This window comes from Hyperolius riggenbachi, chromosome 7 (assembly GCF_040937935.1).
Source record: "Hyperolius riggenbachi isolate aHypRig1 chromosome 7, aHypRig1.pri, whole genome shotgun sequence".
NCBI classification, from domain to species: domain Eukaryota; kingdom Metazoa; phylum Chordata; class Amphibia; order Anura; family Hyperoliidae; genus Hyperolius; species Hyperolius riggenbachi.
In genome coordinates, this window is record NC_090652.1 from 90,228,023 (window position 1) to 90,241,599 (window position 13,577).

A 13,577-nucleotide genomic window follows, 5' to 3' on the forward strand; every position below is an offset into this window, starting at 1 on the left:
ACCCAAAGACTGAAGGTCTGAGACTCTTTTGGCGGAAGAGATGGCCACTAGGAAAACAGTTTTCAAACAGATGTTAGATAATGAAGCTGACTCCACCGGCTCAAAAGGATGTGATGACAATGCATCTAAAACTATGCATAGATCCTACTGGGGAAAAAACGGCTTCCTAGGAGGCCTTATCTTCTGTACTGCTTGAATAAATTGGATGACTAATGGGTGCTGAGCCCACTTTTCACCAGTCAATGCTGACAAGGCCGAGACCTGTACTTTAACTGCTGATACCTCAACTCTTTCTCTACGCCTGTTTGAAGAAAGTCCAGGATATCTTGAATTGTGGGAGCATGGAAATTACGATGTCCTTCTGAAGAGAAAACAGCAAATTTTTCCCAAATCCGATGATATGTACAATTTGTAGAAATTTTTCTTGCCTTTAACAGGGTGGAGGCCACTGCTGCTGAACAACCTAATGACAAATACTTCTCCCTTTCAATTTCCAAGCCGTCAAATTTAGGGTGTTGACCTCTGGATACAACAGATTCTGCTGGGTTAGAAGGTTGTGGATCATTGGAAGCCTGATCGGTTCTTCTTGACTCAATTCCAGTGCCATGGTAAACCAAGGCCTCCTTGGCCAGTAAGGCAGAATAACAATGATCGTGCATGATTCCGTGGTCAGTCTTTGCAAGAACCTCGTTATCAATGGGAATGGAGGAAAGGCGTACCCCAGACTGAAATCCCAGACTTGGGAAAGACAGTCCACCCCCGCTGAGCTCAGATGATGATACCTTGAAAAAAAGCGGTGAGTCTTCGTATTCCATGGGGACGCACAAAGGTCTATTTGAGGTAGACCCCACTGATGTATTATGTTCTGATAGACTTCGTTGTTTAGGACCCATTCGTGAAGATTGCAGAAGCTCCTGCTGAGGTGATCGGCTACTACATTCTGAATTCCTGGCAGATTAGATGCAGATAGATGGGATAGAAATCTCTGTGCCCAGATCATTAAATGACTTGTTTCTTGAAGGAGAGCATAACTCCTTGTCCCCCCTTGACGTTTGATATAGGAGATCGCTGTCGTATTGTCTATTTGCAATAGAACCGACTTGTTCACGATCAAGTGCTGGAAGGCTTTTAATGCCATGAAGGCCGCTCTCAACTCTAGTATATTTGATTGGATATGAGTTTGAGGCAATCTCCATTTCTGCTGGACCCATTGACCCTCGCAATGGGCTCCCCATCCCATCTGACTGGCATCCAACGTCACTACAATCGGGATAGCTGGTTGGATTTGATGACAGTTGTTCAGATTTTGAGGCCGTAACCACCAAAGGAGAGATTCTTTTACTGATTGTGGAAGGACTATCTGCTGAAACAGATCTACTTTGTTCCAAGATTGCAACAGGAAGTTCTGAAAGTTCCTCAGATTCCAGTGTGCCCACTTCACCATCGGTATGGTTGAGGAGAGAGACCCCACAAGGCTTAGACATTCCGTGGCAGTAAGAACATGCTGAGAGAGAATCCACCTTACTTTCTGACATAATATCTCCATCTTTTCCTTGGGCAGGCAAATCTTGTTTTCTGTCGTTATGAAGCGTGCTCCCAGGAAGACCATGTCCTGAGAGGGGTTCAACTGACTTTTCTGAAAGTTTATTAGCCATCCCAGGTCTAACAACTCTTTCAGCAACATTTCCTGATGGATAAGCAGTGTAGACCGGTCTTGGTTTACTAGCAAGATGTCGTCCAAGTAATGGAAGACTCTGAGCCCTTTTACCCATAGTGATGCAATCACTGGCAAGAGAACCTTTGAGAAAGTCCGGGGGGCTGTTGAAAGACCAAATGGGAGACACTGAAACTGATAATGTTGATTGTTTACTGAAAACCTTAGATATTTCTGAAACTTCTTCCTTATCGGAACATGAAGGTATGCATCTGATAAATCTTTCGTTGACAACCAGTCGTTTTTCAGGATCATATTTATAATTGTTTGCAAAGATTCCATCTTGAAGTGCTGAACTTTGATGAATTGATTTAGAAACTTGAGATCTAGAATGGGCCTCCAGCCACCTGAGTTTTTTGGTACCAAGAATAAAGGTGAATAAATTCCGTGAAACCTCTTGTTTACTGGATGTAACGATCGGTGGGCGCAGAGAGTATCTGATTACCGGTGATCTGCAGTATCGCCGGAAATACAGATATATACCAGATTATAAGTGATCTGCAGTCTCACCGATAATCCGATATACAAACTAACCTCTGTTCGCCTGAGTAGAGTGTAGTGTTTTGGTGTAACAGTAACACTAGGAGGCCTAGGCCTCAGTGCAGCAAGGAGAACTGCACGGATTCCTTCCGCAGACCTGAGCTCTCCAAGACGGGAGGAGTCAGACTGACAGTAGGAAGGAAAGTCCGAGAGTGACACTCAGGAAGAAGTGTCACTAACAGGACTGGGAACCGCCTCCAATCGTGAGGTCGGTTCTCGAGGTCAGACAAGCCAGGTCGTACACACACGGACAGATAAAGTACAAATACAGTAGGCAAAGGCGGAGTCAAAGTACAGGCAGGGTTCGGCAACGGGGTATCAGATATATCGGGGTACAAAATCAGGAGGCAGAAACAGAGTCTAGGAACGAGCCGAGGTTCGGCAACAGAGTATCAGAAATATCGAGGTACAAGGTCAGAGTTCAGGAGGATAGTCGAGGCAGGCAAAAGTCATAACAGAAAATCACAATCAAACTAGTACTTTAGCTATCAATAATCTAGCTAAGTGTAGGATTACAGCTCCAGCTGGTCCCGGCACACTTAAGGATCTGACTACGGATCTGGGTGCTCCCACATATGTGATCGCACGCCAGACAAAGAGCAAGTGAACAACCAGCAGTATATATACTCTAGGACCTTTCCAGGACCTCCCTAATTGCTGGTCCAATGAGAGCAGTGGAATTTGTCAGCTGACCCAGCTGGTCAGCCGACACCCTTCTAACTGCTATTTAAACTCTGCCTCTCTGCTCGCGCGCGTGTAAGTCTGAATCTTGGTGGACTATCAGTCCCAGCCACACCAGTACTGTCATGCAATGTATCTAGTGCGGGGGCCGCCTCTGATGCGGATTCCGCCGCACTGCCTATGCGGCATGCAGCGTTTTTTCCGCGTTGTGACGCCATGCTGGACGCGGAAACAGCCGCCTCACCTTGAGAGACGGCGGCATTTCCGCGTTTCCTTACAGTACCCCCCCCCCCCCCCCGAGGAGTGGACTCCGGACAACTCCTTCCAGGCTTTTCTGGATGTACCGTATGAAATTCCCTCACTAACTCATCCGCATGCATGCGGTTCCCAGGTACCCATTGCCTCTCCTCAATGCCGTACCCCTTCCAATGTACGAGATACTGCACCGAGTTCTGTACAGTACGTGAATCTATGATTTTTTCCACCTCATACTCGGGTTGGGCATTGACTAAGACAGGAGGAGGAGGAGTGGGACCCAGCTGGACTGCGGGTTTGAGAAGTGATACATGGAAAGACCTCACTCCCCGCATGCTGGTGGGAAGATCAACGGTATATGTGACATCGTTGATCTTCCTAGTCACAGGGAATGGGCCTACGAACCTGGGACCAAGTTTGTCAGAAGGTTGTTTCAGAGCCAAATGACGTGTAGACACCCAAACCAAGTCTCCAGGTTGGAAGCTCCACTCTACTGAACGTCTCTTATCAGCTTGACCCTTTTGATTAACAAAAGCTTTTCGTAAATTATCTCTCACCGTGCGCCAAATATCTTTAAAAGATCTCTGCCAGGCTTCCAAAGCTGGAAACGGAGAGGAGGCCACTGGCAATGGTGAGAACTTGGGCAATCTTCCAGACACCACCTGGAATGGAGAGAATCCGGTGGAGGAGCTTTTTAAATTGTTTTGTGCGAACTCCGCGAAAGGCAGAAATTTGACCCAGTCGTTCTGTGTTTCTGCAACATAGCACCTCAAGAATTGCTCCAAAGACTGGTTGATTCTCTCCGTTTGCCCATTGGTCTGTGGGTGGTAGCCCGATGAAAATGACAACTTCATGCCCATTTGTTGGCAGAATGCCCTCCAGAATTTAGAAATGAACTGGACTCCCCGATCCGACACTATGTTCTCCGGAATGCCGTGCAGCCGGAACACATGTGTGATAAACAGGTCAGCCAATTCCTGGGCCGAGGGGAGTCCTTTCAAGGGCACGAAATGGGCCATTTTACTGAAGCGGTCGACTACCACCCAAATGACCGACATGCCTTCTGACTTGGGAAGTTCACCTACAAAATCCATGGACAAATGGGTCCATGGCTCACTCGGGGTGGGTAAAGGCTGCAAGGTACCCACAGGTGCCAGCCGGGAGGGTTTACTCTTAGCACAAACCGCACATTCCCTCACGAATTCCTTGCAATCAGCTGCCAAGGAAGGCCACCAAGCACATCTAGCTACCAGATCCTGTGTTCTAGATGCTCCAGGATGCCCAGCATTTTTATGCGTATGGAACATCTCTAGAACCTGGAGACGGAACGGTAGCGGAATGAACAGCACCCCTGCGGGTTTTCCTTCTGGGATGTCTTGTTGGAAGGGAATTAAAGTCCCCTTCCAATCCTCCCAAGTCTCTGTTGCGGCCAGTACCAACCTCTGGGGAACAATAGTCTCTGGAATGGAGGGCTGTGCTGTCTCTGACTCAAAGCACCTGGACAAGGCATCCGCCTTAGTGTTCTTGCTACCCGGTGTATACGTAATAATGAAAGAGAATCGAGAAAAAAATAATGACCAACGAGCCTGGCGAGGGCTCAACCTCTTAGCTCCCTCGATGTATTCTAGATTTTTATGGTCAGTGTAAACCGTGACCGTATGCTCCGCTCCCTCTAACCAGTGTCGCCATTCCTCGAAGGCTAACTTAATGGCTAAGAGCTCTCTGTTGCCAATATCGTAGTTCCTTTCCGCAGGGGAGAATCTACGGGAGAAGTAGGCACACGGGTGCAATCTACCCTGCAAGCCAGATCGCTGAGACAGCACAGCCCCCACCCCGACCTCTGAGGCATCCACCTCAACAATAAAAGGAAAAGACGTATCCACATGCCTGAGGATGGGTGCAGAACAAAATAAGCCCTTCAGGGTGGCAAAAGCCTGTAACGCCTCGGGAGACCAGTGAGTGGTATCTGCACCCTTCTTGGTGAGACTGGTAAGTGGAGAAATCACCGTAGAGTACCCCTTTATGAACCTCCTATAATAGTTGGCAAAGCCAAGAAACCGCTGAAGCGATTTCAAGCCTACCGGCTGAGGCCATTCTAACACAGCGGAGACCTTGGCCGGATCCATGGACAGGCCAGTAGTAGAGATTATGTACCCCAGGAAAGCGACAGATGTTACCTCGAAGATACATTTTTCTAACTTAGCATACAATAGATTCTGCCTTAGTCTGTTCAAAACGAACCTCACATGGGTCCTATGTTCAGAGAGACTGTTGGAGAAGATAAGAATATCGTCTAGATAAACTAGAACAAATCTTCCCAACACCTCTCTGAAGACCTCGTTGATGAGTTCCTGGAAGACGGCCGGGGCATTACATAACCCGAAGGGCATTACCAGGTACTCATAATGCCCGTCTGGTGTATTAAAGGCCGTCTTCCATTCATCGCCCTTTCTTATGCGTACCAGGTTGTACGCACCTCGCAAATCCAGCTTAGAAAAGATCTGGGCGCCAGTGATTTGTGTAAAAAGATCGTCTATCAAGGGTAGCGGATAGCGATTTTTTACTGTAATCTTGTTGAGACCGCGGTAGTCAATGCAAGGCCGCAGACCTCCGTCTTTCTTTTTTACAAAGAAGAAGCCTGCCCCAGCAGGCGACCGGGACGGCCGAATAAAGCCTTTGGCCAGATTCTCCCTAATGTACTCCTGCATCGCCAATTTTTCGGGCCCCGACAAATTGTACAAACGACCCCGGGGGGGTACACATCCAGAACGGAGATCAATGGGACAGTCGAAAGGGCGATGTGGAGGCAATTTATCGGCAGCTTTAGGGCAGAAAACATCAGAATATTCAGCATACTGGTCTGGTACCCCTTCCACCTGAATTCTGGTTTGCCCCAATGTTAGCTTCCCCAAACACTGATGAAAACAATGGAGAGACCAGGAGGTTAACTGACCCGTGGCCCAGTCGATGTGCGGTGAATGGACTTGCAACCACGGCATGCCTAAGATAATAGTGGAGGTTGACATGTGCAGCACAAAAAATTGTAATTCTTCCCCATGCAGAACCCCTATGGTAAGTCTCACCATCGGAGTCTGTGACAGGGCACGATTCCGTTGCAGAGGGGAATCGTCCACTGCCGTAACCTGAATGGGGGGTCTCACAGGAGTGAGTGGGAGGCCCAACTCCTGAGCAAATTCGAAGTTCATAAAATTAGCCGCTGAGCCAGAATCAATAAAGGCTTCAGTGGATACAGATTTATCCTCCCATGTAACCGTACAAGGGAGAAGTAATTTTTTCTCTTTAAGGGGTGCAATTTGCGTGCCCAGGGTGTCACCCCCCACTACTCCTAGGCAAACTCGTTTCCCGACTTGTTAGGGCAGTTTCGCACTCTATGCCCTGCTGCTGCACAATACAGGCACAGCTGTTCTGTCATTCTCCGCCTTCGTTCCACCTGGGTCAGCCTTGACCGACCAATCTGCATTGGTTCGGGTGGTGGCAAGGCCGGGGAGGGTGAGACAGGCGGAGAAGGTGTCACTAGGGGTGTAGCGGATGGTGCCGCGTACGATGTCACCCTGACACGGTGACTGCCCCTAGCCTGCCTCTGGTGGCGCAACCTGCGATCCACTCGAATGGCCGATGATATGGCTTCATCAACCGTCTTGGGCTCAGGCACGGTTAACATTAAGTCGGAGACCTCCTCTGACAACCCAGACAAGAAGTAATCCATTAAGGCAAAGTTGTCAAATCTAGTAGTGACTGACCACCTGCGGAATTCTGCCGCATAATCCTCAACCGAACCTCTGCCTTGCCGCAAAAGTTTGAGCTTCCGCTCAGAGGATGCAGCAAGGTCAGGGTCGTCGTAAATTACGGCCATAGCCTTAAAGAATTCCTCTACCGAGGTTAGAGCTGTATCGGTAGAAGGCAGGTTATATGCCCAGGACTGGGAGTCGCCAGTCAGCAGGGTTTTAATGAAGATGACCCGTTGGGCCTCAGTCCCCGAGGATCGGGGTCTCAACTCGAAATATGACAACACTCTACTCCTGAAATTCCGGAAGTCAGATTTGTGGCCGGAAAACTTATCAGGTACAGGCATACGTATGTCATCACTAGGAGGGGATCGCACTGAATCAACTGACGTCTGTAGGGTTTTCACAGAGCCTGATAAGGCATCAATTAAGGCTTTGTGCTGGCCCAGTGCTTGATGAATGTTATCCACCGAAGTGGCAAGCACAGTCAGAGGATCAGTGCGTGATTCCATCGTTTTTGTGGTCTGGCGTTCTGTAACGATCGGTGGGCGCAGAGAGTATCTGATTACCGGTGATCTGCAGTATCGCCGGAAATACAGATATATACCAGATTATAAGTGATCTGCAGTCTCACCGATAATCCGATATACAAACTAACCTCTGTTCGCCTGAGTAGAGTGTAGTGTTTTGGTGTAACAGTAACACTAGGAGGCCTAGGACTCAGTGCAGCAAGGAGAACTGCACGGATTCCTTCCGCAGACCTGAGCTCTCCAAGACGGGAGGAGTCAGACTGACAGTAGGAAGGAAAGTCCGAGAGTGACACTCAGGAAGAAGTGTCACTAACAGGACTGGGAACCGCCTCCAATCGTGAGGTCGGTTCTCGAGGTCAGACAAGCCAGGTCGTACACACACGGACAGATAAAGTACAAATACAGTAGGCAAAGGCGGAGTCAAAGTACAGGCAGGGTTCGGCAACGGGGTATCAGATATATCGGGGTACAAAATCAGGAGGCAGAAACAGAGTCTAGGAACGAGCCGAGGTTCGGCAACAGAGTATCAGAAATATCGAGGTACAAGGTCAGAGTTCAGGAGGATAGTCGAGGCAGGCAAAAGTCATAACAGAAAATCACAATCAAACTAGTACTTTAGCTATCAATAATCTAGCTAAGTGTAGGATTACAGCTCCAGCTGGTCCCGGCACACTTAAGGATCTGACTACGGATCTGGGTGCTCCCACATATGTGATCGCACGCCAGACAAAGAGCAAGTGAACAACCAGCAGTATATATACTCTAGGACCTTTCCAGGACCTCCCTAATTGCTGGTCCAATGAGAGCAGTGGAATTTGTCAGCTGACCCAGCTGGTCAGCCGACACCCTTCTAACTGCTATTTAAACTCTGCCTCTCTGCTCGCGCGCGTGTAAGTCTGAATCTTGGTGGACTATCAGTCCCAGCCACACCAGTACTGTCATGCAATGTATCTAGTGCGGGGGCCGCCTCTGATGCGGATTCCGCCGCACTGCCTATGCGGCATGCAGCGTTTTTTCCGCGTTGTGACGCCATGCTGGACGCGGAAACAGCCGCCTCACCTTGAGAGACGGCGGCATTTCCGCGTTTCCTTACACTGGAACTGAGACTATTGCCTTGACTTGAATCAATGACTCTATATATTCCAGAAGAACCTGACGTTTCTGATGGGAGAATGGGACTTTTGTCTGTACAAATCTTCTCATAGGAGAAGATTTTAACGTTTTAACGTTCTCAGCACCCAAGGGTCCTGAATCTTTCCCACCCAGCGTTCCCGAAAGAGCTGGAGTCTTGCCCCCACCGGAACCGACTGGGTGGACGTACCTTCAAAAGGGCTTCTGAGGTTGTTGGGAACCAAGAGTGGTCTTTGACTTGTTTGACTTCAGAAAGGTAGACTGGGTACCCCTCCAGTTTCTTGAAAAAGCTCTTCCTGGCTTGTAAGACTTTGACTGCTGGGAACGGTTAAAATATGGCTTTCTATAATTCTGTCGATTTTGCCGTGGTTTCCTATCTTGGGGTAATAGGCCAGATTTTCCGCCCGTAACTTTGGCGATTGCATTGTCCATTTTTTCTCCAAAGAGGTGCGTGCCATCAAAGGGTATCTTGCACCAATTGTTGCGGGATGATTGATCTGCTGACCATGGTTTTAACCATAATGCTCTTCTAGCCGTAACGGTATTAAGCATTGTCCGGGCTGAAGATCTTATTACATCTATAGCGGCTTCTCCCATGAAATCGCTCGAGAGTTTTAATTCATCTAAGGCTCTGATGATGTCCTGTTTGTCAGCGTCCGAGTTTAGGGCCAACTCGATATTTTCTACCCAGACTTTAGTGGCTTTAGCTAGGGAGGTTAAAGCAACAGCAGGTTTACAAGAAGCTCCAGCAGAAAGAAATGCCTTCTTTATATCTAAATCAATTTTTCTATCAAGAGGATCCTTGAAAGAAATTACATCATCCATAGGTAATGTTACATGTTTTGCTAGACGCATAATAGATGAATCTACAATAGTGGTAGAATCCATTAGCCTCGCATCTTGTTCCGACAGTGGATATAATTTCGAAAATCGATTAACCAGAGATGGTTTCTGCTCCACTTTGTTCCACTCCTTTAAGAAAATCTCTTTAATTACTTTCATTAGAGGGAATGCCACCGGTTGTCTGTCTAAGTGTGGATAATATTTATCCGGTTCCTGACTTGCTTCCTTATCGTCTTCCCAGCCAATAGCAGATTTTATAGCCATAACAAATGCTGGTACTAGGGCAAAGTCAAAATCTACAGGAGGTACAGAACCTTGTGCAGAAGATTCCTCCCCCTGCATGTGAGATGTTGAAGGAACTGCCTGTGAGGTCTGGGCAGACATTTTATCAAAAGTCTCTTGTACTGCCTGCTGAATAAATGACATAACCTGCATATTATCAGTTTCTTTGTCTCTTCCTAATTCACTGAAACATGTTTCACACAACATTTTATCAGGCATAGCAGGCTGAGCACAAGATCAACATAGCGATTTTTCAGGTTGACGAAATCTTCTACTATCCCCCCCCCTCCAAAGAGGGAGATCTACGTCTATGATGATAGACTGGGGAATGTCTGTAAGAAGCATAGTCATGTCTCCTTGGAGATCTTGACCTCGATCTATGTCTGCGCATAGGAGAGCGACTTCGATAATAATATCCTCTTGAGTAATGTTTGCTAGGTGATCGCCTGTGGCGGTCTCTAGAACGTCTATCCGGGGAATGTCTTTTATCATTATGATCTTTAGAAGATCTTCTATATGAGGAACTTGGTCCGTGGGAAGAATGGTGAGCTGCAGGCTCCCTTCTTGACCTCGAGCGTGACCGACCTCTATCAGACTGGTGACCTTTAGACACCGTATGTCTCTTCTCTCTCTGACGCGGACTGTGGAGACATAAAATAAAATATGTTCCACTAAAAAGATCCGCAAAGAAAAATAAAGAGAGAGAAATAGCACTCTTTTAAATCCCCAGGAAAGATTAACTTGTGCAATAATAAATATTTAAGAGACACCACGTGCACAAATCACTTGATATAAAAATTAAAGTGATACCTTTCCCTTGGAACAATAACCACATCATCACCAGCCTCCATATTACTGGAACTTTCCATCCTTCAAATCCAAACATAAAAAGGCACTATTAGTACCTATAAACCTATGCTGGATGGGCACTTGATGCATATTTAACCAGGCAGAAAAAGTTATAAAAGTATACCTCCGTGAGGATCCAGCAGATGTAAGCTATCCCTCTATCCAGGCAAGGAAGCAGCAGGAGTAAACCGTGCAGGGAACGAAGAAGAAGAGTACTCCCTGGAACGAGTGGTACCGCCAGCATCCACGCTGACACCCGCTCTGGCGTTCCGGAAGACGGCCACCAAAAGTTTAAACAGGCGGCCAATCAGCAGACATCTCGCACAGTCCCGCGAGATCAGAGTCTTCCGCGTTCCAGGAAGCTAAGATCCGGCAGGCAGACACTACCGCCCAGTGAGGTGACGGAGGCTGGGAGGGAGGGAAGGAAGGGCATAGGCTGTATGATGTGTGGGCACATCTATAAACCCCTATTAGGGGTCGCAATGGCCATAATCAAGTGGGAGAGGCTGAACCCACTGTAGCACGCCTTCCAAAATAACAGGCGAGAAAAAAGATCAGAAAAAAAAAAAAAGTGGACCTGTCCATTCGAGGACAGAGAAAAAAAGAATGGCTGGAGGGGGCGGATTTCTTTAATTTAATATGTGGCCTGTCCAATCGGGTTCGGGGGGTGGAGCCAAACCCAGAGGTATGCCGCCATTCTCTGTCCAGGAAAAGGAAATAAATGGAAGAGGAGGAATATATTATGGATAAAAAGAACTCGCAGCATTCAACTCTTTGGCACTGTTTGGCACTAGGGCCAGTGCTCCTAAAGTATGTGAAAACTACAAACCATAACAGCAGAAAAAGTTTTGCAAGTTTTGACAGCAGGATTAGCATCTTTATCACTTAATACACTCAGACCAGTTGCTGTTGAAATTTGATTTTTATGGTGACAATACCGCTTTAAGCACAAGTGCCGTCATGCTGCACCTGCACAAGCATGGCCGCGCCTGTGCAGTGGCACGGATCTGCTTATGTATGCGCAGCTCCGGCTTACTGTGCAGATGCGGCTGTGCTTGTGCAGGTGCAGTACAGTCCTTAAAGAGGAGTGGCCGTGATCATATTTCCTTCTCGGAAATCTTTGGGATGGGGGTCCACAAGTGTCAACCAGAGGACGCCGTGGGGAAGCCTCTACAGGATCCTTTCTTCTTAGGTAAATATTTCCTTTTTGACCCAAGCTTTGGCTCGGGTACACTGTAACTGTATTGTAAAATAGGAGAGAATTGTGTTTTTTATGCAGTTGTTATTGCTGTGGGACAAAGGCAGGTAGGATAGTTATATTGGCACTAAGAAGTTAGAAGGTAGGTTTTTACAGTATGGTCTCCCTGGCTGTGTACTTCCAGTCACAGAAATAGGAACGTATCTTATTTATTCTACCAGCTTATTATTATAAGAAATTGTTTTCATTATATCTGACATTTGGTGCACACATTGTAATATAAGCATCTTCTGTGCTCCTGCCTGGCCCTGGAGCCTGCTTTTGGAGCAAACCACAAGAAACGGGGGATTTAAATAACAGAAGAAAATCACTTCATATTCCCGTAAATGTTAGTGTTTAGCATTTGGGCCCCCAGTTTCCGGTACACTGTGTCTCCATTGTAAGTCGCTGGAGGCCAGGAATTTCTGCACTTGGCGGCCTGTACATCCTAGCCGTGATAAGCCTTTCCCTCCCCAGCCCAGCACAAAGCCCAGGTTTGTGTTTCCGTCTCACTGCTTCCAGCTCCGCAGGGCTGACTTTCCTCTCCCTTCTCCTGGTTTTTCATCACAGCCCAATCATTGTTCCATCCTGGACTCTCAGGTTACCCAGGTGGAGCTTGGCTGGGAAGGTGGCTGGAGAGGTCCTCACTCCTGGGGTGCTGATGGATGTGCCCCTCACGTGTGCTGTTCCAGGGCTATGCAGGCTCTGCTGTGCATTTCAGGGACCTGCAGAGCCTCGGATAGCAGCACACAATGGAGGCAAGCAACCAAGACTCAACGGTAAGAAATGGACTACACATCTAGATAAAGGACACAGAGGGTCCTCCTTAATTTCACCAAGAAAATGCTCTAAGGACCATCTGTGGTAATGTTTTTAAAATGTCTAACTTTTCAAGCAGGATTGCTAACTAGAGTTATCCAAGTATTTCCCTTGGAACCAAATGGTGGGGGTATAGGACTGAATCAAAGTCTGTGTTTTGTGATTTGATCCCTCCCTGGTGAGCAGCCTCCCCTTATTCCATATGGGTAAAGATGATAAAAGTGGTGACTGGATCGAATAGAGGTGCACAAGTCTTTTTTTCAATTAATTTATCTTTTAATTTCAATGTGCATCCAGCTACCAATAGCAAAGTTGACAGATCAAATTGCTCCTCTGTGTAGCCTTAGCAACAGTACCCTGTTAGGACTACAGTTGCCTTGAGACTCTCCAGAAATTCCCACCTTGTTACTTGTGTAATTTAATTACACAGTGCAAGAGCATTACTCATTTTTGAATGCCTGGACTAATCCATTGACTTGCATCAAACTCTGAAGATAGGTACACACTGTGAAAGTTCATATCTCTCCATTATAATGGACCACATTATCCAAATGCTTTTTCTAGTGTCTTTTCTAGATAACGTGTGCAATAGGGAGCACGTTACCAAAGCAATCTTCATGCTCTAAAGGGTAAGGGTTTATTTCCACTAGGGGTGATTGTGTACGCTCTCCCGAAACTGTAATGGTAGCCTATTGAAATCAATAGGCTGCTTTCTGAAATTGCATGCAAGAAATTTTGGACAGTGCATCTGAATCCCCATAGACATGCATGGCACAGATAGAGGGATTGTGATGCGTAATAGTGCTGTGCATTATAACTTGAAGACTACAAGTTGCGTTTTGCCCGCATGTAGCACAGTCTTTGCACAATTCCCATAGTGTCAACTTAGCTTTCCACTCCTGTCTTTTAACTACAGCAGAGTCCCCGGAATCCGGCAACATCGGGGATCA

The 13,577-nt window shown here is 47.1% G+C and overlaps 1 protein-coding gene across 2 annotated transcripts in view; it reads left to right on the top strand.

Moving 5' to 3' along the window:
* The first annotated feature begins 12,379 nt into the window (after positions 1 to 12,379).
* The window catches only part of BRICD5 (BRICHOS domain containing 5), a 35,034-nt gene continuing 33,836 nt past the window's right edge, over positions 12,380 to 13,577 (top strand). For both annotated transcript variants that reach the window (XM_068246734.1, XM_068246735.1), the window contains exon 1: positions 12,380 to 12,587. In XM_068246734.1, coding sequence (XP_068102835.1) covers positions 12,561 to 12,587 — 27 coding nt within the window. In that variant the 5' untranslated portion in view covers positions 12,380 to 12,560. The remainder of the gene's footprint in view (positions 12,588 to 13,577) is intronic.